This window comes from Mustela erminea, chromosome 16 (genome assembly GCF_009829155.1).
Source record: "Mustela erminea isolate mMusErm1 chromosome 16, mMusErm1.Pri, whole genome shotgun sequence".
NCBI lineage: Eukaryota > Metazoa > Chordata > Mammalia > Carnivora > Mustelidae > Mustela > Mustela erminea.
In genome coordinates, this window is record NC_045629.1 from 7,549,852 (window position 1) to 7,570,258 (window position 20,407).

General features: G+C 38.9%; 2 protein-coding genes across 9 annotated transcripts in view; one reads left to right on the forward strand and one right to left on the reverse strand.

The window, feature by feature from the left end:
- Positions 1 to 3,508, forward strand: part of RGS20 (regulator of G protein signaling 20) — a 75,482-nt gene extending 71,974 nt beyond the window's left edge. For all 6 annotated transcript variants that reach the window (XM_032316079.1, XM_032316074.1, XM_032316077.1 and 3 more), the window contains one exon: positions 2,517 to 3,508. In XM_032316079.1, the coding sequence (XP_032171970.1) occupies positions 2,517 to 2,705 (189 nt within the window). In that variant the 3' untranslated portion in view covers positions 2,706 to 3,508. The remainder of the gene's footprint in view (positions 1 to 2,516) is intronic.
- Positions 3,509 to 13,527: 10,019 nt separating this feature from the next.
- The window catches only part of TCEA1 (transcription elongation factor A1), a 41,371-nt gene continuing 34,491 nt past the window's right edge, over positions 13,528 to 20,407 (reverse strand). For all 3 annotated transcript variants that reach the window (XM_032316081.1, XM_032316080.1, XM_032316082.1), the window contains 2 exons: positions 16,887 to 16,958; positions 13,528 to 15,130 (listed from right to left, as the gene is read on the reverse strand). In XM_032316081.1, the coding sequence (XP_032171972.1) occupies positions 15,122 to 15,130; positions 16,887 to 16,958 (81 nt within the window). In that variant the 3' untranslated portion in view covers positions 13,528 to 15,121. The remainder of the gene's footprint in view (positions 15,131 to 16,886; positions 16,959 to 20,407) is intronic.

Sequence of the window (20,407 nt, forward strand, 5' to 3'; positions counted from 1 at the left end):
CCTTGGAAAAAGGACATCGTCAGTGTAGGGTCACAGGGCACAGTGACAGCTAGTCCAAAACAGAGATGACTCCACCCGCACTCATACTATCCAGATGCCTTTGACCGTGGTCCCACACGTGGGCTCCCCGTGGGCCCTGAAATCTGTGAAAGACTTTGTGCCTCTTTCTGGAAAAAGTATTCCTGACTTTCACCAGCTTCTCCAGAAGGGGGAGTCTATGCATTTTATTGTAAACACTGTTTTAAAACATTAAATCCTATAAGCATTTCTTTAAAATTGTTCTTTTATTCTGAGCACCAATATTTTTTACAGGTATTTTTATTTGACTAGACATAGCCTCACTAATATGAGACAGAGCTTTTCCTGAGGTGTCCTTCCCTTAGAGCAGAGACACTATCTGGGAGATTCAGTCAAGCTTCCATCCCCCCAGTTTTTGTTCCTTCGTATCTAAAATCGGTGGGTTCAGGGTAATCTCAAAACCGAGCTCCTTCTTTCTTTTTTTTTTTTTGTTTAAAGATTTATTTATTAGAGAGAGATCGTGTGAGTGAATGGGAGGAGGCCCAGAGCGGGGCAGAGAGAGAGAATCTCCAGCAGACTCCCTGCTAAGCATGGGTCGTGATCTCACGACCCTGAGATCATGACCTGAGGCGAAACCAAGAATCAGAAGCTCAACCGGCTGTGCCAAGGCAACCCTAGCTCCTTCTTTCTTAAAATTCCAAGTGGAACTCCAAATTCTTTATATTCTTGAGTGGAATAGTAAGGTAGACCAGGGGAATTTGTGGAAGCAGATCATAAAGTCCTCCTGATTGTAAACTTCAGACTTAGCCTGAGTGTCTGGCCAAGTCAATGCCGGGCCTGAAGTTGAAGTGTCAGAATGGGGTTTGCTTTAGAAGAAGCGCTCTGACCAAACAGCGGGGTGATGTGGAGGGGCACTCGGGAGACAGGAGGCCAGTTAGGAAGCCAGTGAACCAATCCAGCAGGAAACGGTAAGTGACCTCAACAAGGGTCTTGGCAGAGAAGAGGAACGAGGTAGACAGGTCTTAGAGGGGTTAAAGAGGCAGGGTGCCTGAGACTTTGTGACTAAACACAGAGCCAGAGGGAAGGATGAGAGGGACTTGGAATTGGATGGAAATAAATCATTCTCTTCCTCCACAAGCTATGTAAGAAAGAGATCAGAGATCCTGGCAATCTGCGTTGAATGCAGAGTTGGTCTTTGAACAACACAGGGTTGGGGGCACTGACCCCACACAGTTGCTAACCTATGTGTAACTTTGACTCCCCAAAAACTTACCTACTAAGAGCCTACTGTTGGCCAGAAGCCTTAGTGACAACACATACATACTTTGTATATGTATTCTATACTGTATTCTTAAAGTTACAGAAAAGGAATTGTTACTCAGAAATCATAAGAGAAGAATATAATTCAAACCCATGTTGTTCGAGGTCAACTGTATTGAGCTACCTATGGGTGGGTGCAAGGGGCTTTCTAGGAGGAAAGTGGGTATATGCATCTGGAAAGACAGATCACTGAAGTCAGTATTTACTGATTCAGCTAGTCATATTTTCAGGTTCATACAAAGTAGTAGTATGTGCATTGTACAGCACTGAAACTATCATGGCCTCCTGGGGCAGAGCTGGTCCGGCCAAGGTCCTTCGCACAGAAGAGAAGATGTGTGAGCTTGGCTCTGCAGCCTGTAGGCATGTTTGTCTGGTATCCTATGGGGAGAGTCTGAGCCCAGTAGCTTGCTCCGGTCTGAGACCGCCTTTTCTAGGATGAGGAAAACATCAGAGAAAGAAGAGCAGTGTCTCCTAAGGTCTTAGTGCATTCCAAGCACTTTAAATAAATTCTCACTAAATCCTCACCAATCACCATTATCCATCACCATTTTCCTCTTTATGGAGGAGTTCATTAAGGTGCAGCTTACTTTGTCCCAGGCCCTACAAATAAGCAGTGACACATAGCTGGGCTATAAACACTGGCCCTGTGCTCTTAACCCTTCCACAGTGCTCTGAGTTAGCATCCATTCACCGGCCAGCCTGATGCTCATTCCCAGAAATTTGCAACTGTGTTCGACCTGGCCACAGCCTGGGACCTCCAGGGCTTAGACCTAATGTTATTAGGAAATTAGCAAGTCTGTTCTTCAGAGGACACAGTACAATCTATTTAAAGGAAAACAATGTTGTGGTTTTCTAGAACAGTGTGATCCCACCAGCACTACCTAGAACTTGTGACAAATAACACCTTTTCAGGCCCCTCCCCAGACCCACTGAGTCAGAAGTTCTGCAGGTGGGGGCCGGTAATCATTTAACAGCCACTCCAGGGGCTTCTGATGCTGCTAAAGCTGGAGAAGCCCCTGCATTATGTGTTCAGTTTCTTTTTCAGCAATTTAGATTTTTGGATGACTTTTTGTTTGGTTTGGGATTTTTTAAAAAAACAGAACAAGCCATCATGCAATGGGGATGGATTTCCAAAGAGAAATATGTCTAATACCACTCTTATGTGTTTCTACTGACAGGTCAGTTTGGACTCCCGAGTAAGAGAAGTCATCAATAGGAATATGGTGGAGCCATCCCAACACATATTTGATGATGCACAACTCCAGATCTACACCTTAATGCACAGAGACTCCTATCCCCGGTTCATGAACTCTGCCCTTTATAAAGATCTGCTGCAGTCCTTAGCTGAGAAATCAGTTGAAGCATAGGATGTTATCAAATATATTTATTATTAATAAAATAATAAAAGAACTGATGGACTACATCTAGTACAAGGAACTTATAGGTAGTAGTACCTTCTACTAGAGTAATACTTGGGCTGTTTTAATAAACATGCTTCCTTTTACAGAAGCCTATATATTCACAATGTAAACTGTGGCCACCTGTACTGATACTTTCGGGGGGAAAGTGGGGTATGGCTGTCTTAGAAAAAGATAGGATAGTTACATTTATGGTTACCGCAGCATGTCGTCAATGGCGAACGATACTCTAGAAGACTCCTCCTGCCTGGGGCACGTGGGTCCATTGGAGCCAAGAGGACTGCCTTTGTTTTGCATGAGTGCAGTATCTGATGACTCTCCTCCCAAGGAAAAGGCGTTCAACTGTTTCTTAGCTACTCCTTCCTTCCGTCTGGCTGATTTGAATATTTTGCTTCTCAGTGCCATCACAGGACCCAAATTCCCATTTTATAAAGATGTGTCACCACTACTTATAAAATGGAATTCTGCTTTTATCTTAGAATCTGTGTATGTGTGTGCACGTGTGTCTCTAACGGTTAATGAAAGTACTGTGCTCTTAAGTGGATCAGTCACACCTGTTTGGTAAGAGAAGTAGTGTTTAGAAAATGCATTTGTTGAAAAGTTACCATGATTTTATTATCAGAATCTGCCAACTTAGAGAATGAATTTTTAATTTGCAACTTAGTCCCGTTCATAACGGAACTTTCAAATAAGTATATTTTCATTTTTATTCTTCAAAGAAATATGGGCATTTTCAGTCTAAAAAAATAAAGCACAAGAGTTTTATCTCCATTTTTTTTTTAAGATTTTTTATTTATTCATTTGACAGATAGAGATCACAAGTAGGCAGAGAGGCAGGCAGAGAGAGAGGTAGAAGCAGGCTTCCCGCTGAGCAGAGAGCCCGATGCGGGGCTCGATCCCAGGACCCTGAGATCATGACCTGAGCCAAAGGCAGAGGCTTTAACCCACTGAGCCACCCAGGCGCCCCTTTATCTCCATTTTTATTCCACATGTTAAATATTGGGGACTATAAGATGAAGTAAGTAGGGAGATCTACAAGGTATCATTTAGCTACCAGGCTAGGATTCTGACTTTTTTACTTTTCTTAAAGATTTTATTCATTTATTTATTTGACAGACAGAGGCACAGCGAGAGCGAGAACACAACCAGCAGGAGTGAGAGAAAAGCAGGCTTCCCACTAAGCAGGGAGCCCGACGCGGGACTCGATCCCAGGACCCTGGGATCATGACCTGAGCCGAAGGCAGACGCTTAACAACTGAGCCACCCAGGCATCCCAGGATTCCGATTTTTAAATCCCACTATTTATAATTGTAGGCACATGAAACAACTTCAGGGTAAAACTAGTAGTTTGTATCCCTGAGTCATCCTGAAGAAACCCATCGCTGCAGTGAATGGGAAAGGCCTCCAAAATCTGGAACAGTTTGAGTAGTGGGTTAGAAATTACATGCAAGGGGCCCATGGCAGGCTTCACCCCATGGCGGGTGGTGGGGGAGGGTCTTTCCTTCTGGTTACCCTCACCTGGCCTGATGATTTCTTCATTACTCTCTTCAAGCCACAGACTAAGACCCTTGTCCTCAGTCAAACATCTTAACCTCCTACTTTATGGTGAAAGTGGGGCCCCACCCGCTTCATTTTCCCATGTAACCTACAAATATGTCTGGATGGGCATCTGTTCTCACCTCCGTCAGTCCAGTGCCAGAGGATGATGGGCTCTTTTCTCCTTTTCAAGGCACCCTTACATGTGCCTTTAATGCCATAGTCTACAGCCTCATTTTTTCACTTGACAGAGGACATAACTGTGATTGGGGTTATAAACTCTGCCCTCTGGTTTACATGTAAGTAAGGATGATACGTGTCCATGGCCGCTATGGTATACTGTAGCAAGTACTAGAACAGGGAGGAACTGAGATAGAGAAGTCTTGAGGGTCTACAGAAGATTTTGGCAGAGGATGTGAGGGTGTGTGTGTGGGTGTTGGGGCAGAGTTGTAGGGAAGGTATTTGTAATTGAAGCAACCCCATATGAGTCTAGTTGCAAACATGCAGTGTATGAAGTGACTGTTAAGACAGATAAAAGATGTCAAGACATCAGTTGGATGTCTCGATCTGGGTGGTTGAGATTTTAGGCTGGAGTATTTGGGATTTTTCCACACAGAAGAATAAGATTGCTAGAAGAGTTAGAGTATGAAAGGAGCTAAGGGTAAATCCTGGCATCAGTGGACCAAGAAATAAGTTTCCAAAGAAAATTTAGAAGGATTTGCCTTCTCGGTTCCATTAAGAAAGGGGATATGGCAGCAAATGAACAGTGGGAGGCACTCCTCTCCCTCTATTCCCTCATGCTCCTGTGTCCTCAGTCTGACCTTGAGATTTTCCCACACCACGTGGGTCCTTGGGTTCCCCAATTCGAAAGGAGCCTGTATAAGATAACTGCTGACTCCCCTTCCTTTCCCATGAGACTTGGCACTCCCACTGTCTCCATTTGCTCATCTCTGCATGTGCTTCTTGTACCTCGGCAGCGCACCCACCCACGTGGCGCGATCTCCAGCAGCCCAGCCTGACACCACCGCACCCCCAGCTGACTGCCCAGCCTGACACCACCGCACTCCCAGCTGCCTGCCCAGCCTGACACCACCGCACCCCCAGCTGACTGCCCAGCTCCCTGACACTGCCCATGCCTCAGTGGACACACAACTTCCTTGTCTCTTGCTCTCTGTGTCGTCCTCTTCTCCCTCCACCTCCTTCCCAGCCAGACCGACTGCTGCTCACTGCTTGATGGTGGATACGTAGTCTTTCTGGGCCTCTTTCCTCACCTACAGAAACGGGGATAATAATGGTACCTTATCCCTAGCAGTGCTGTTCAGATTTTTCCCCCCAAAGGAGAAAGACGTTTACTGAATATAGTGGAAGCGAGCGGCGGGCCTGACACTGAAGGAGACGGTAGGCTTGCTGTGCAGATTCATACCAACCCACGTGGGGGCGCCTGGCTGGCTCAGTCCGTAGGGTACAGGCTTCTTGATCTCAGGGTGTGAGTTCTAGCCACTGTTGGGTCTAGAGATTGTGTAGAGATTATTTGAAATCTTTAGGGGCACCTGGGTGGCTCAGTCAATTAAGCATCTGCCTTGGGCTCAGGTGATGATCTCTAGGTCCTGGGACAGAACCCTAAATGGAGCTCCCTGCTCAACCAGGAGTCTGCTTCTCCCTCTCCCACTTCCTGCCTCTCCTCCTCCCAATTGTGCACTCCTTGCTCTCTCCCAAATAAAACCTTTTAAAAAAATAATTTAAGAAAAAACCCTAATCCATCTAAAATATATTAAGCAGTCACTGGATGTTAGTTATTGATGTTATTGTCTACTAAATGCCACAGCCTCCAAGGATTAGGCTTCGGCTTACTTTTGGTTCCCCTTCTCATTGTTTAAATTACCACCAACATGTTCTATATGGGGGATCAGAAGAGACACATGAGAAATATTTTGGGGTTAAGATCAGCAGGGCTTGGTGACTGTGCAAGTCACCATATGGTTCCTCTTCTAATCTATATGGTTCCCCTTCTCATTGTTTAAATTACCGCCAACACGATCATGGCTACCAGGTAAGAACCAGGTGTAGACTTCCTCGAGCTCTTCATAATCAGCTGCCTGTTGGACATCTCCCTTTGCATATCCCACGGAGAAGTGAAATTCATCTTAATTCTGACTTGTCATCCTGCTGCCCCTCTCCCTCCAAACCTCACCCCTGCCTATCTGCCCAATTACCCAGCCAGTCACCTAAGCTCTTCTCTAAGTGCTAATTTCTTTCTTGTTTCTCCTTGCCCAGTCACCAAGCCCTGCTGATCTTAACTCCAAAATATTTCTCATGTGTCTCTTCTGATCCCCATTACCTCCCATCTGCCAGTAAGTAGCATTGCCAAGAACCTCGTAAGTGGTCTCCCTGCCCCCATCTCAGCCTTCCAAAGCCACCTTTCAAAATGCCACAAGGTGACCTTTCTCACACATAAATCTGCTTGTCACCTCCCTCTGCTCCTTAGAATCTTCAGTTAACTCCCGACTGCCTGGAGTACCAATACCAAATTTCAGGTATGAGACACAAGCAAGGGCCTCTATATATAGCTGGGTTATGCTTCCTAGCCAACCCTCCACATATACTCTAGAATATATACTTATAGGCAAGTATATCATTTCTTAACTGCTCATACTGTTCATACTTTCTGCTGCCCCCACCCCTCTCTACAATGCCACCCTTCACTCAGTGAACTGTCATTCTTTTAAGATTTACCTCACACATCACTGCCCAAAGGAAACCTTACCTGACCTCTTGATTCATACTCCATTTGGTGCCATTCTTTAGTATTCTGGGATTTTCCTGTTATCATCTGAGTTTACCAATTATGTTGGCGTATCTGTCTTTCCCATTAGACTATAAGCTCCAGCAGCACTGAAAATATTTTACCCTGTATCTAGTTAAAAACAGTATTCAATAAATGTTTGTAGAACTGGAGAGTTATAGCATGAAACTGAAATTCCCATAGTTATAGAACAAAAATTCCATGCCAAATTTATTTTACAATGTGTCACATCTCAGAAAGAGATCATCACAGCCCAAGTGGCTATAGAGCTCACTAACACTACAAACCAATCCGGTGGGTAATCGCTAGTGACATCTACGTATATGAAAGAATCCTGGAGCAGTCCCAAAAGGATCATACAAATTCAATGTAATTCTAAAGTTTTTAAGACTTCTTTTTTTTTTTTTTAAGATTTTATTTATTTATTTGACAGAGAGAGATCACAAGTAGGCAGAGAGGCAGGCAGAGAGAGAGAGAGGAGGAAGCAGACTCCCTGCTGAGCAGAGAGCCCGATGCGGGACTCGATCCCAGGACCCCGAGATCATGACCTGAGCCGAAGGTAGCGGCTTAACCCACTGAGCCACCCAGGCGCCCAGGTTTTTAAGAATTCTTAAGTAAACTTTGAAGGGATTATTTTGTTGGGATAGATGACACTCCATTTGGAAAAAATAGATACATAAACAAATATAAATTCCAAACTGTCTAAAGATCTAAAATTTTTTTAAAAAGAGAACATTATTAGAATATAGGAAGAAAACATTGGCCATACTTTTGTAACTCAGATGGAAAAGGTCCTCCCCAGCAAAACATAAAACGCAGAAACCATAAAATAATAATAGATTGGATAGGATGAAAAAAACAAGTTAAATTCTGTGCCACAGAGACAACATAAAAAGAATTAAAACACAAATATCATGGCGCCTGGGTGGCTCAGTGGGTTAAAGCCTCTGCCTTCGGCTTAGGTCATGATCTCAGGGACCTGGGATCGAGCCCCACATCAGGCTCTCTGCTGTTTTCTCCTCTCTCTGCCTGCCTCTCTGCCTACTTGTGATCTCTGTCAGATAAATAAATAAAATCTTAAAAAAAAAAAAACACACACACACAAATATCAGGCTATAAAACACTATAAAATTACTATGCAGAATGCATTAGGAGTACCTACAAACTAACAAGACAACTCTATAGAGTAAAAAAGAAAGACACAATAAAAACAGAGCTAACATAATAAATCAACTGGCTATAAACAAGAAAAGATGAGCGTAATAAATACAAAAAGAGAATCCTATGAATGCAAATTAAAATGAGAGGATACTGGTTACTATTTCCTCCCTAGATTTGCCCAAACCATAAGGTTCAATACCCAGTATTATTAGCAAAGGTGTCAGGAAATGGGCCTTTATATCCTGTTGACAGGTAGATAAACTAGTTTGACTTCTTGGAAAGCAATCTGGCAATATCTATCATATAAATGTGCATATCCATTAGCTAGCCAGCTAAATTGTTAAGAACATCAAAACAATGGGTAAGAGTCTATTTTTTTTTAAGATTTTATTTATTTATTTGACAGAGATCACAAGCAGCAGAGAGGCAGGCAGATAGAGGGGGAAGCCCAACTCGGGCTCCATCCCAGGATCCTGGGATTGTGACCTGAACTGAAGGCAGAGGCTTTAGCCCACTGAGCCACCCAGGCACCCCTGGGGAAGAGTCTTTAAAGGAAATGTTACATATGTGCATAGACTCCTCTACAGTGAAAATGAATCCCATATATCTATATCCACTCAGAAGCAGTATTAGGTCAACTATTTAAGGAAAAAAGCAAATTTTGGGATATGTATGTGTGCCTATTTATGTTAATAATGGCTATTCGAGGGGCATCTGGCTGCTTCAGTCGGTAAAGCATTCAACTCTCGATCTTAGGGTCATGAGTTTGAGCCCCACATTGGCCACAGAGACTTTTTTTTTTTTTTTTTTAAGATTTCATCCATTTATTTGACAGAGATGCAGCAAGAGAGGGAGCACAAGCAGAGGGAGTGGGAGAGGGAGAAGCAGGCTTCCCACCAAGCAGGGAGTCCAATGCGGGGCTCAATCGCAGGACCCTGGATCATGACCTGAGCCAAAGGCAGACGCTTAATGACTGAGCCACCCAGGCGCCCCCTTATTTTTTTTAAATGGCCATTCTAAAACAATTTCCTCACTGACTAAGTGACTAAGATGGGTACTACTTCAAGGCCTTTACAAATTCTTGTTTGGCCCTTCTTACTCACAATTCTAAGGGAAGATGGTATTACCCTTTAAGAGGTGACGTTCCTTGCTGTAAGTCTTACAGCTAATAAATGGTAGTCAAATTCGAATCTGCGCAGATGAAAAGCCTGTGCTCTTAACTACTATGCAATGCTGATTCCCTAGGAAGAGAACTAGAAAGTCTAGTATGATCACATACACACAAATACAGACATAGAGAAAATTACAGAGCCAGGGAGATCATTTTTAGTTCATGATTTTGACCTAAAAGACAAAGGTAATAAAACCAGTTTCATAGGTGGTGGTTAAAAGTAGCCTTGACCAATCTCTTCTGCCCTCATGACTCATGAAGGCTCAGGTAGCCAGTTTTTCTTTTTAAAACATAACATGACAAGCATTTATTAAAAATCAGTCTTCATTAAAAAAATAAACTTAAAAAATAAAAATCAGCCTTCATATATAATGGACAATAACTACTGTCTTAGATAAGGCAGCTTTTTTTTCTTCCACTAGTTACTGAATTTGGAGCTAAACCATCTAAGCTTTCTTTCCTAGTATGTGCATAAGCAAAAACTTCTATTTTGAGTCATCTAAAGTACAAAAGTCACCAAACAGGATTCTTCCTGAATAATGCCAACTTAATCTCATGAGAGATGAAGTTGTGGCCTTGGCATTATAAACTATCAACCTGTCCCAGCGGAATACAGTGGAAAAGCAAATAATCAAAATATTAATTATAAGAAAAGTAGAAATTAAAGCTTTATTAGCCTAAGAATGAGAAGTCTGAGTAAAGGAGTAATTATCTACTTAAGCATAAAAATCTTTAAAATTAACGGTATGGTGACTATAGTTACCAATGCTATATCGTATATTTTAAAAGCTGCTAAGAAAGTAGATCTTAAAATTTCTCATCAGAATAAAGTATTGTAATTTTGTGTGGTAAGTGATGTTAACTACTTATTGTGACATCATTTTGCAAAATACACACATACTGAATCATTATTGTACACCTAAAATTAATACCATATTATATGTCCATTATATTTCAAAAATTTTTTAAAATGGGAAGTGGGGTACCTCGGCAGCTCAGTCAGTTAAGGTGTCTCACTCTTGATTTTGGCTTAGGTCATGATTTCAGTGCTGTGATAACAAGCTCTACATCAGGCTACATAATGGGCATGGAGCCTGCTTAAGATAATTCTCTCTCCATGTCTCTCTAACCCTCCCACCCCCCAACAAAAAAATAAAAAATAAATAAATAATAAATAAAGTTTTTAACAGGGAGAAGATTAAGCATTTGGTCTTATGGACTTGTTCTGATGAATTTTAAAACAGGATTAGGACTGCAATCATTAAGAGGGTAAATAATGGACAGATTAGTGAAAAAATCCTGAGGTAAATCAGGCTGATAAATAACTTGTGACTTTAATTGCCCTTCCAGATCACTTATGCTTCTTGTGCAATTACCTGGATATCTCAGTAGTACTCTCAAAGCTTTTTGTATTCTGATAGCAGTACTTTTATTTAGAATCATTTTACATTAACCCAATTCAAATGTTTATCCAAAACAATTTAGGATTTTTAAAAAATTTTTCAGTTGCTTGTTACAGAAATCTGAAACTAGCTTAAACACAAAGGAAATTGACTGGCTTGCATAAGCAGGAAGTCCAGGGTGGTTCTAGCTACAGCAAGTTCAGATCCAGACACTCAGTGTTATCCAGACCTTCTCTCCATCTCAACTGCCTTCGCCTTTGCCACACACAAAGGACTCTGTATATTGTAGGCAAAATGATATAACAAGCCCCAGATGCAGTTCCTGCTAGTTCAGCTATTCCAGTAGGGATAGCATTTATCCTATTTCAGAGAGCAACCCCAGAGAAGGGGCATGAGGTAGAGTAGGATGGTGAATGACAGACCCCCAAGGTCAAACAGAAGTGAGAAGGCATCCCCAAAATCAATCAGACAAGATGTCTAGGAACTACTGCCAAAAAGACAAAAGGCAGAGCTAAGCCATTCCATTCCACTGCTTTTATGGTTTGTGCTTTTTTATTTTACATCAGCAATACTTTCAATTGGCATTATTATAAAAATAATTTGGATATATACTGTAAACCATATTTAAGGGTTTAAAAAATCCTGAGGTGTTTTGAGTGTTTTAAGTGTTTTGAGCTGGTCATATGGCAGGTCATATATGAAATGTTGTTGCTATAATGAAATGCATGCATTAAGGGGAAAAAATAATAATTAACTATCTTTTTATAGCACCCAGAGAGAGGAATCAGAATAAGTCATTTGAGGTAGTCCTCTGTGCTTTCATTTTCTATCCACTAGTTGGGTAAACAAGTATAGGAGTACACAGGTCCGCTTGAAAAAAGAAAAAAAACTTTTTTCAATTAATATAATAAAAACTGTTACATCACTTTGCAGAATTCAAGTACCAAAAGAGATCTCCCAAGACTCTGGATTCATTACATTTCTTCCTTTAAGGCTGGGAGTCTAAAACATTGACAACCAGTAGCTATTTATCCTACTTCTACAGGTCCTCAACACATGGGATACTCCTCACATCTCAGCTCCTGTATGGTCAAGAATAAATGTAATGCACAAACACAAAGATAACCAGGAAAAACTACTTCCTGAGCATCTACTATGTGACAAGTATACTTCTAGGTGTTAAAGATACAGCAGTTAACAAGTTTCTCATAAAAACTTACTGACTCCATCTTTATTAACAGCTATTGGTTATCTAATAAAGCCACATGACTTCCCCTACACATCTTTTATTACTTTTGACTGACTTCAGTTAACCTTTCTGCAACATAATTCTTCCATTACTACCTAGGAACTTGTCAATCAGTAACTGTTCTATTTACTATAAAGCATCATCTTCAATCCTGGTACTTTTCTTATTTTGGAAACTGACAAAAATATGTGGTTTTTATGTCAGTGACTATTCACATCACATTTCCCAGTGGGATATTCAACTCTTCTTAAATGGCTAATTTTCTATAGCAGAAATGTGTGCGTGTGTGTGTGTGTGTGCGCGCGCACGCACACACAGAGCTGGAGGAAGAAGCGCAATTACAGATTAAAATTCTTTAAACCATAACATTCTCATTACAGTTTTTATTTTGAGAAGTAAATTCAATTCCAATCGCTGAATTACACTTTGATCTCTAAGAACAATCACTGTGTACCTATAAAAATTCAAAGTATATGTTATTTCTTTCAGTATCTTTTTAATAAAATTATTCTCCATTTGTTATATACAAATTTCAATGTTTGGGTATATATAAATATTTCAAGGGTGCCTGGGTGGCTCAGTCAGTTAACTGTCTGACTCTTGGTTTCAGCTCAGGTCACAATCTCACGGGTCGTGGGATCAAGCCCCAAGTAGGGCTCTGAACTCAGTGGGGAATCTATTTAAGGATTCTCTCCCTCTGCTCCTTCTCCAACTCATTCTCTCTCTCTAATAAATAAATCTTTATCAAAGTATTTCGTCACTTTTGCCATGTCTTCCCAAAAGTTGTAAACCAATGCTCATCACCTCTGAGCTAGAAAACCAAAATGGTTATTTTCTGCTTTCCTAGGATGGTCCTTCATTAATTCTCACTGTCTATGTCTCATTTAATTCTTCTGTATGTTCATTTTACACAGTTACTTTTACTTCCCAGTACTTTACAACTGGCTAGTATTTTTCTCTACTAAGACTATGTGGTCTCATATTGTGTATGTGCACACACGGGATATGCTTGATGCTCTACTGAGAACCACTCCTCTCCCTCACCAGGAGTCCAGGAAAAGAAAAGGGAAAAACATGTTCTCTGCACTACTGCTCAGTATTAGTCTCTACTTAAAACTAGGAAGGCATCACCTAACTAAAACTATCCTCTAAAAACACGTTAGTAGTTGGGGACACTTGGGTGGCTCAGTTAAGTATCTGACTCCTGTTTTCAGCTCAGGTCATGATCTCAGTCACAGGATTGAGCCCTACTTTGGGCTCTGCACTCGGCATGGAGGCTGCTTGGGATTTTCTCTCTCTCTCTACCCCCTCACAGCCCTCCCTGCACACCCAGATGCCCACACTCTCTCTCTAAAATAATAAATAACCATCTTAGTAGTTGTGGGGGGAAACCTTTGAAACATAAGGTAGAGCAGCTGTCAATATCTAAATAAAATGACAAAAAGTGATACATGTTTAATAACAAGAAACTTTATTGAATTACAAATTTAAAAATGGATCACTTAATTTAAAAGTGTGACTATTTTAGTTTTATTCTTCCAAAACTCATTCTTCCAAAAATGCACTTTATTTTTTAAGTGATAAAGTTAATCTGTGAAATAACAAAGTAGAGATAGGATGGTACCAGTGGGCCAATGCTCATATATGTGGTCCTAACATGAACCTTTAATGTTGCTTTCTGTATTACATCAAACTGATTTGCATTTTTAAAAAATGGGAAAAGGGAGCAAAGGGGAGTGCAAAGCATGTACTGAAGTCTTCCTATAGGAGTATGATAGAATACAGATTTAGCATGATAAAATGTGGCCTTTGTAAAAATGGCCTTTAAGATATGCTAGAACAAGTGTACCCTAAGGAACATTCCCTAAGGAAATCATTTTTTCTTATTCCTAACAAAACAAATGGTACACATGTAAAAAATAAATTTTAAGTATAAGATCTGTACTGTAAAACCAACTGCATTATAGCCCATATATTTGGTTTGTTGAACAACCTCATTCATGGTGTAACAGAAAAAGACCAAATTCAACTCAGGACAAAAATATTTTCTATCAACCTCCATATGGAAAGACCACAGCTCTAATGATCTATATAGTCCTTAAACTTAATCCTTGGTCAGTAAAGATTTCCAATCAAAAATCAAGTCATATCTGTTTATAGTAACTATACTGTACTAAAATGCTAATATTTCCTTCCAAGTTTGTCTTCCTATGAGGGGAAAAATGGTCAGAAGCTTTCATTCTTTGCCTATGCTGGGATTTATGAAAAACCTACCAAACTACAAGAGTGTTCTGCAAAACTAAAGTACAACTACAAAGTCAAACAGGTAAATAAACAACAAAACCAAACTGATTTCAACAAAGTCAAGTCATGTTTCCAAAAGTAAAATCTAGTAAGAAAAAGTCATAAACATGTACAAGAAATGATTATCACAGTTAGTTACAAATGCAAAATAATATCTAATTATCCCAGACTTGTGAACATAATAATTAAGATAATCTCATAGGCTAGTTCAAATATTATGTACAATTTAGATAAGCTGGTCAAGTATTACCTGAATATACACCACATCTGATAAACTTATATTACCTTTTCTCCTCCTTTACTATTTGCATGTATGTGCCAATATGGGGGAAAAATGTAATTTCCATTTTTATGTATTAACTGAGAAGAAGAGTATTCCTACTTTGTGTGTTTGGACTTTTAAAAAGTTAAGGTTCATTTTCCTTTCAAAAGAAAAAAAAGTAAAAATAAATTGCCAGAAGTTTAACTGTTAAGAGTTTAATATCAACTTACTATAAAAATGAAAAAAAAAATGTTTTGAAACAGAAACTATACAATTATTATGTGGTCTCCCTACTGATCTGAAACTACAGAAGGCATTTAAGGAAGGAATGCTATGGCAAAAACCAAGACTAACCAAAGGGATGTATGTTACTTTAAAAATCTGATTTGCACGTAAACTAGATGCTTGGCCTAGTTTTAAAGCTAATTACAAAATCCATTTTTTAATGGTCCAGACATTTTGCCATTTCTTCCAACTCAACAGAACTGTCAAAAAAAAAAAAAAAAAGTATTTCATGAGATCTTTAAATACAGACAATGGGGTGTACCCCACCCCCCATTTAACATAGTATATACCTTATACTGATAAAAAAGAGGCATTTTTTAAAAAGATGTACTTCTCAGACATGAACAGACACCTACCTACGTGTTTATCTTTTCCAATTTACAATCAGTAGGAATATATAACTGAAGAAATACTATCAATTTTTTTTTTTATCAAGTACCCCTCTTTTTAATGTTTTTAGGTTAAAAAAAAAATTAAAAAAAAAACTTAATTCCAATCTTGAACTTCTAAAGTAAGCCATCCTTGGGCATCAGCTTGCTACATTAAATTGACCTTTCTTAAATCCAAGAAGTACTATGTCAAAACTCTGCTGCAAACTGCCTGTATTCAAAACCAACTGCAATATGCCCCATAATAATAGAAATCATCATCATCATCATCACTATCATCCATTATGCAAAATAAATCTAAGAGCTATCTAGAAAAGCCAGACTTGCTCTACAGAACTAAAAATAATTTTTAAAAAATGTCCCTCTCTTTAACCAATGTAAAAAACTACTCAGGATGGGAGACACTATTTCAAATCATGACAACACTCTCAATACCAAACACTCTCAATACCAGTAACCTTCCCAGCTCAGAAGATTATACATCTTTGTATATAATAAAATGAGTACTGGTCTCAACCTCTAAAATAATATCTAGGGCCAAACCTATACCATATTTGTGGAGGATATTCCCCCATTGTCTAGCTTTTAATTCATTTCTGACTTTCAGAAAATGTTTTAACTTAGGTGAATAATTCAAAAGGGCTAAATAATTCAAGAGCATTAAAGGGCTAAAGCTAAGTATAGCTTAGAAAAAAAGAAGAATCACACAAGCTACAAAACCAATAAATGCAACCATTTTTGAAATACAATTAGCACTTTTTAAATATAGTATCTGTACTCTTCACTACAGCCTATGATGTAGATATTATTTACATTTAATATGTGAGAAAATTACAGTTCACTAATTATAAGAAGCAGAGTTCAAAACCTGTTTGGCTCCAAAGACTATATACTATATCCCTACCACGTGAGTCTCCCCAAATACATATCCCTAGCACTCGCATCTCCATTAACAATAAAAATGGTCTCAGAAGTGATTCTTCTCCCAAGTTTAAATTATATTTCTGTGGCTCACAAAAATCACTCAAAAAGGGATCATTTAAATAACACACACTTGCCTGTGTGGGGCTCATTCAAAAGTACATAGGCTATATGAAATCTCAGTGAAAAGCCTACCAAACCATGAAAGTGCTCATCTGTTAATTCCTAAAATAAACACTAAAACCATCCTGTTGGATTTCAACAAAGTAATCTTTCCAGAATCAAAATCTAAGAAGACAAGTAATACCCAAAATCTCTGAAGACAGAGTTTCCAGAAGTACAAGAGTCAAAGCAATTAAATGAGTATAAGTGTATACAGGACTATGATACAGTAAGTGCAGCTAAGATTCAATCCTGTTACTCCCACACCAAAACCATATGAAGATAGAAAAATTAAATTAACATTCTTAATTTCTAATACAGTACAATATAGTATATTCCTTTACAAATGGTTTGTCATGGACTTCAATAGTACTAGATAGCATGAGAAGATGTATGTATTTAGATACCTAGGTAGTCTTATGAAAAGATGTGAAAAATTCTATTATAAATGGATAAAATATGAATATAAGAAAGTGTCATATACCTTCCATCGATTTCCACATTCATTGCAGACAACAAATGTTGTCATCGGTTCATCAGCACTACGAGTTTGTACCTACAGTAAAATCAAGTGAAAAATATTATTTTTTAAAATACTATAAAAAGTCTGACCTAAATAAGAACATTCTACATTAAGAGATACAGTAATCACAACAGTACCACAATAAAATGTATAAGAGCCTGAAACAAGTTCAAATAAGCTAAATAATGTCAAAAGGACACATATTTCAAAACTTTATTTTTCTAAGTCATTGTTTGTCTTTTCATGTTTAATTTATCCCAGATAAGTGGGAAAACCTTCTAAAGTCACACATACTTTTTATAAATGGCTAATAAATATTTAAAAATTTCATCATCACTAAGAAGCACAAAAATGTTAATTAAAAGATACATCAATCTTCTCTTATAAATTAGCAGAGATGTAAAAATTATGAGTATTTCATTCTGAAAAATATAAACTGTCACAATCTTTCTAAAAGTTAGGCAGCAACAAAGTAAGAGCCTCAAATATCCATTCTCTCTGACCTAGGAACCTGACATCTAATCTATTGCAAGATGGTAACTGGAAACACAAAGACAGCTAAGTATCTGATCACAAAGTACAGATCAATATCACTAATCATTAGAGAAAGGCAAATGAAAACCACAAGGAATTATCATCTCACACCTGTTAGAATGGCTACTATGAAAAAGGCAAGAAATAACAAAAACTGCTGAGGAGGTAGAGAAAAGGGAACTCCTATACACTGTTGACATGAATATAAACTGGCATATCCATTGTAAAAAACAGGCCAGCAGATCCTCAAAAAATTAAAAATTATACTACCACACAATGGCTCAGAACTCTTGATCTTGGATCTTGGGGTCATGAAAACTCTTGATCATGAAACTCTTGATCTTGGGGTCATAGCCCCACATTGGAGTGTAGACTTAAAAAAAAAGGCAGAGCATAAAAAGTAAAAAAAAAAAAAAATTAACTATCTTATGACCCAACAATCCCATTCCACAAATACATCTGAAGAAAATGAAATCAATACCTCAGAGAGTTATCTACACACTCATGTTCACTGCATTACTCACAATAGCCACGATATGAAAACAATCTAAATGTCCTTCAGCTCAAGAATGGATAAAGAAAGGTTATTCAGCCACAAAAAAGAAGAAAATTCTGGGGCGCCTGGGTGGCTCAGTAGGTTAAAGCCTCTGCCTTCGGCTCAGGTCATGATCCCAGGGTCCTGGGATCGAGCCCTGCGTCTGGCTCTCTGCTCTGTAGGGAGCCTGCTTCCTCCTCTCTCTCTGCCTGCCTCTCTACCTACTTGTGATTTCTCTCTCTGTTAAATAAATAAAATCTTTAAAAAAAAAAAAAGAATTAGAAGAAGAAGAAAATCCTACCACTTGAGACAACATGGATGGACCTGGAAGGCATGCTAAATAAAATATGCCAAAGAATGACAAATACTGTATGGTATCACTTATACATGGCATCGTAAAAATGAATGAATGCAGATTTCATAGGAATAGAGAACAGATAGTAGTTGCAGGGGCTGGGAGAAGGGGGAAATGGAGAGATGAAGGTCAAAGGATATAAACTTTCAAGTACAGGAGAATAATTTCTGAGGATCTAATATACAGCATAGTGACAATAGTTAAGAGTAGATCTTAAGGAAGCTCACCACACACACACAAAAAGAGTTAGCTATGTATGGTAATGGAGATGTTAACTATCTTGATCTTGGAAATCATTCCACAATGTATATGTATATCATATCCATCCCACTGTACACTTTATTTATTTATTTTTTTAAAGATTTTATTTATTTATTTGACAGAGAGAAATTACAAGTACACTGAGAGGCAGGCAGAGAGAGAGAGAGAGAGAGAAGGAAGCAGGCTCCCTGCTGAGCAGAGAGCCCGATGCGGGACTCGATCCCAGGACCCTGAGATCATGACCTGAGCCGAAGGCAGCGGCTTAACCCACTGAGCCACCCAGGCGCCCCTCACTGTACACTTTAAAAACATTCAATTATATGTCAATTATTCCTCATAAAGCTGGGGGTGGGCTATGTGTGTACAGGGATGTTTGAGGTGTAATTTTACAGTAGTAACACTGGAAACAACTTAAATATTCAACAGGGAAATAATGAAGTAAGAGCATACCCATCTGATGGAATATTATACAGCTATTAAGATGTTTACAAAGGGTTTGAGTTTGGGTTTTTTTTTTAATAATTAAAGGAAAATCCTTACATTATTATGGTAGTTAAGTGAAAAGAAGTACAGTTCTGCCTTGAACAATGTGGAGGCGATGGGCACCAACTCCTCACACAGTTGAACATCCACAACTAACTCTCCCAAAACACAACTGCTAATAGTCTACTGTTAACTACAAGCCTTACCAACAACACAAACTGGTTGATTAATACATATTTTGTATGTCATACCTACTACATACTGAATTCTTAAATCAAGCTACAGAAAAGATTTTAAGAAAATCATAAGGAAAATATATTTACAGTAATGGACATAAATATGTTGAAAAAAAATTGTATGTTAAGTGGACTTATGCACTTCAAGCCCATGATGTTCAAGGGTCAACTATACATAAAATGGTTTAAAGGGGTGCCTAGGTGGCTCAGTTGGTTAAGCATCTGCCTTCAGCTTAGGTCACGATCCCGGGGTCTTGGGATCAAGCCCAGTGCCAGGCTCCCTGCTCAGCAGAGAATCTGTTTCTTCCTCTCACTCTGCCTCTCCTCACTGCTCATGCTCTCTGTAATAAATAAAATCTTTAAAAAAAAAAATGGTTAATAGGATTTAGCTACAACTAGATTAGAAAACCTTCACAAAATACTGCAGGCACCAATATACCAACCACTATTCCTTCTAAATGCAGATTAACAGGTGATTTAAATTTTTTGTTCTATTTTTCTTCATTTTCCAATTTTTCTATAAAGAGGTACTTTAACTGCCTTAAAACAGCTAATATAGGGATGCCTCAGTGGCTCAGTGGGTTAAGCGTCTAACTCGATGCTGGCTTGGGTTGTGCGACCTGGGCATGGAGCCCGCTTAAGATTCTCTCCCCCACTTTCCCTCTGCATCTCCCCTCCATCCCTCTATTTAAAAAAAAAAAAAAGCTTATAGGAATAAGAAGTCCCACTCCTGAGAAAATACCCAAAAGAATGGAAAGCAGGGTCTCAAAGAGGTATTTGAATAAGTTTGAAAAGTTCAAAGCAGCAGTGTTCGTAAAAGCCCAAAATGTAGAAGTGTCCGTCAACAGATGAATGGATAAACAAAATGTAATATATACATACAGTGATAATTCAGCCTTAAAAAGGAAATTCTGATATATGCTATAATATGGATTATTTGTGAACACTACAGAGTTTTCATTTGCATTTCCCTGATGATTAGTGATGCTGATCTGTACACATTTCTTTGTGCTTCTAATTACTATCTTAGAATAATTCAGGTATCAAAATTAAGCCAGGGACAAAAAAGGGCAAATAC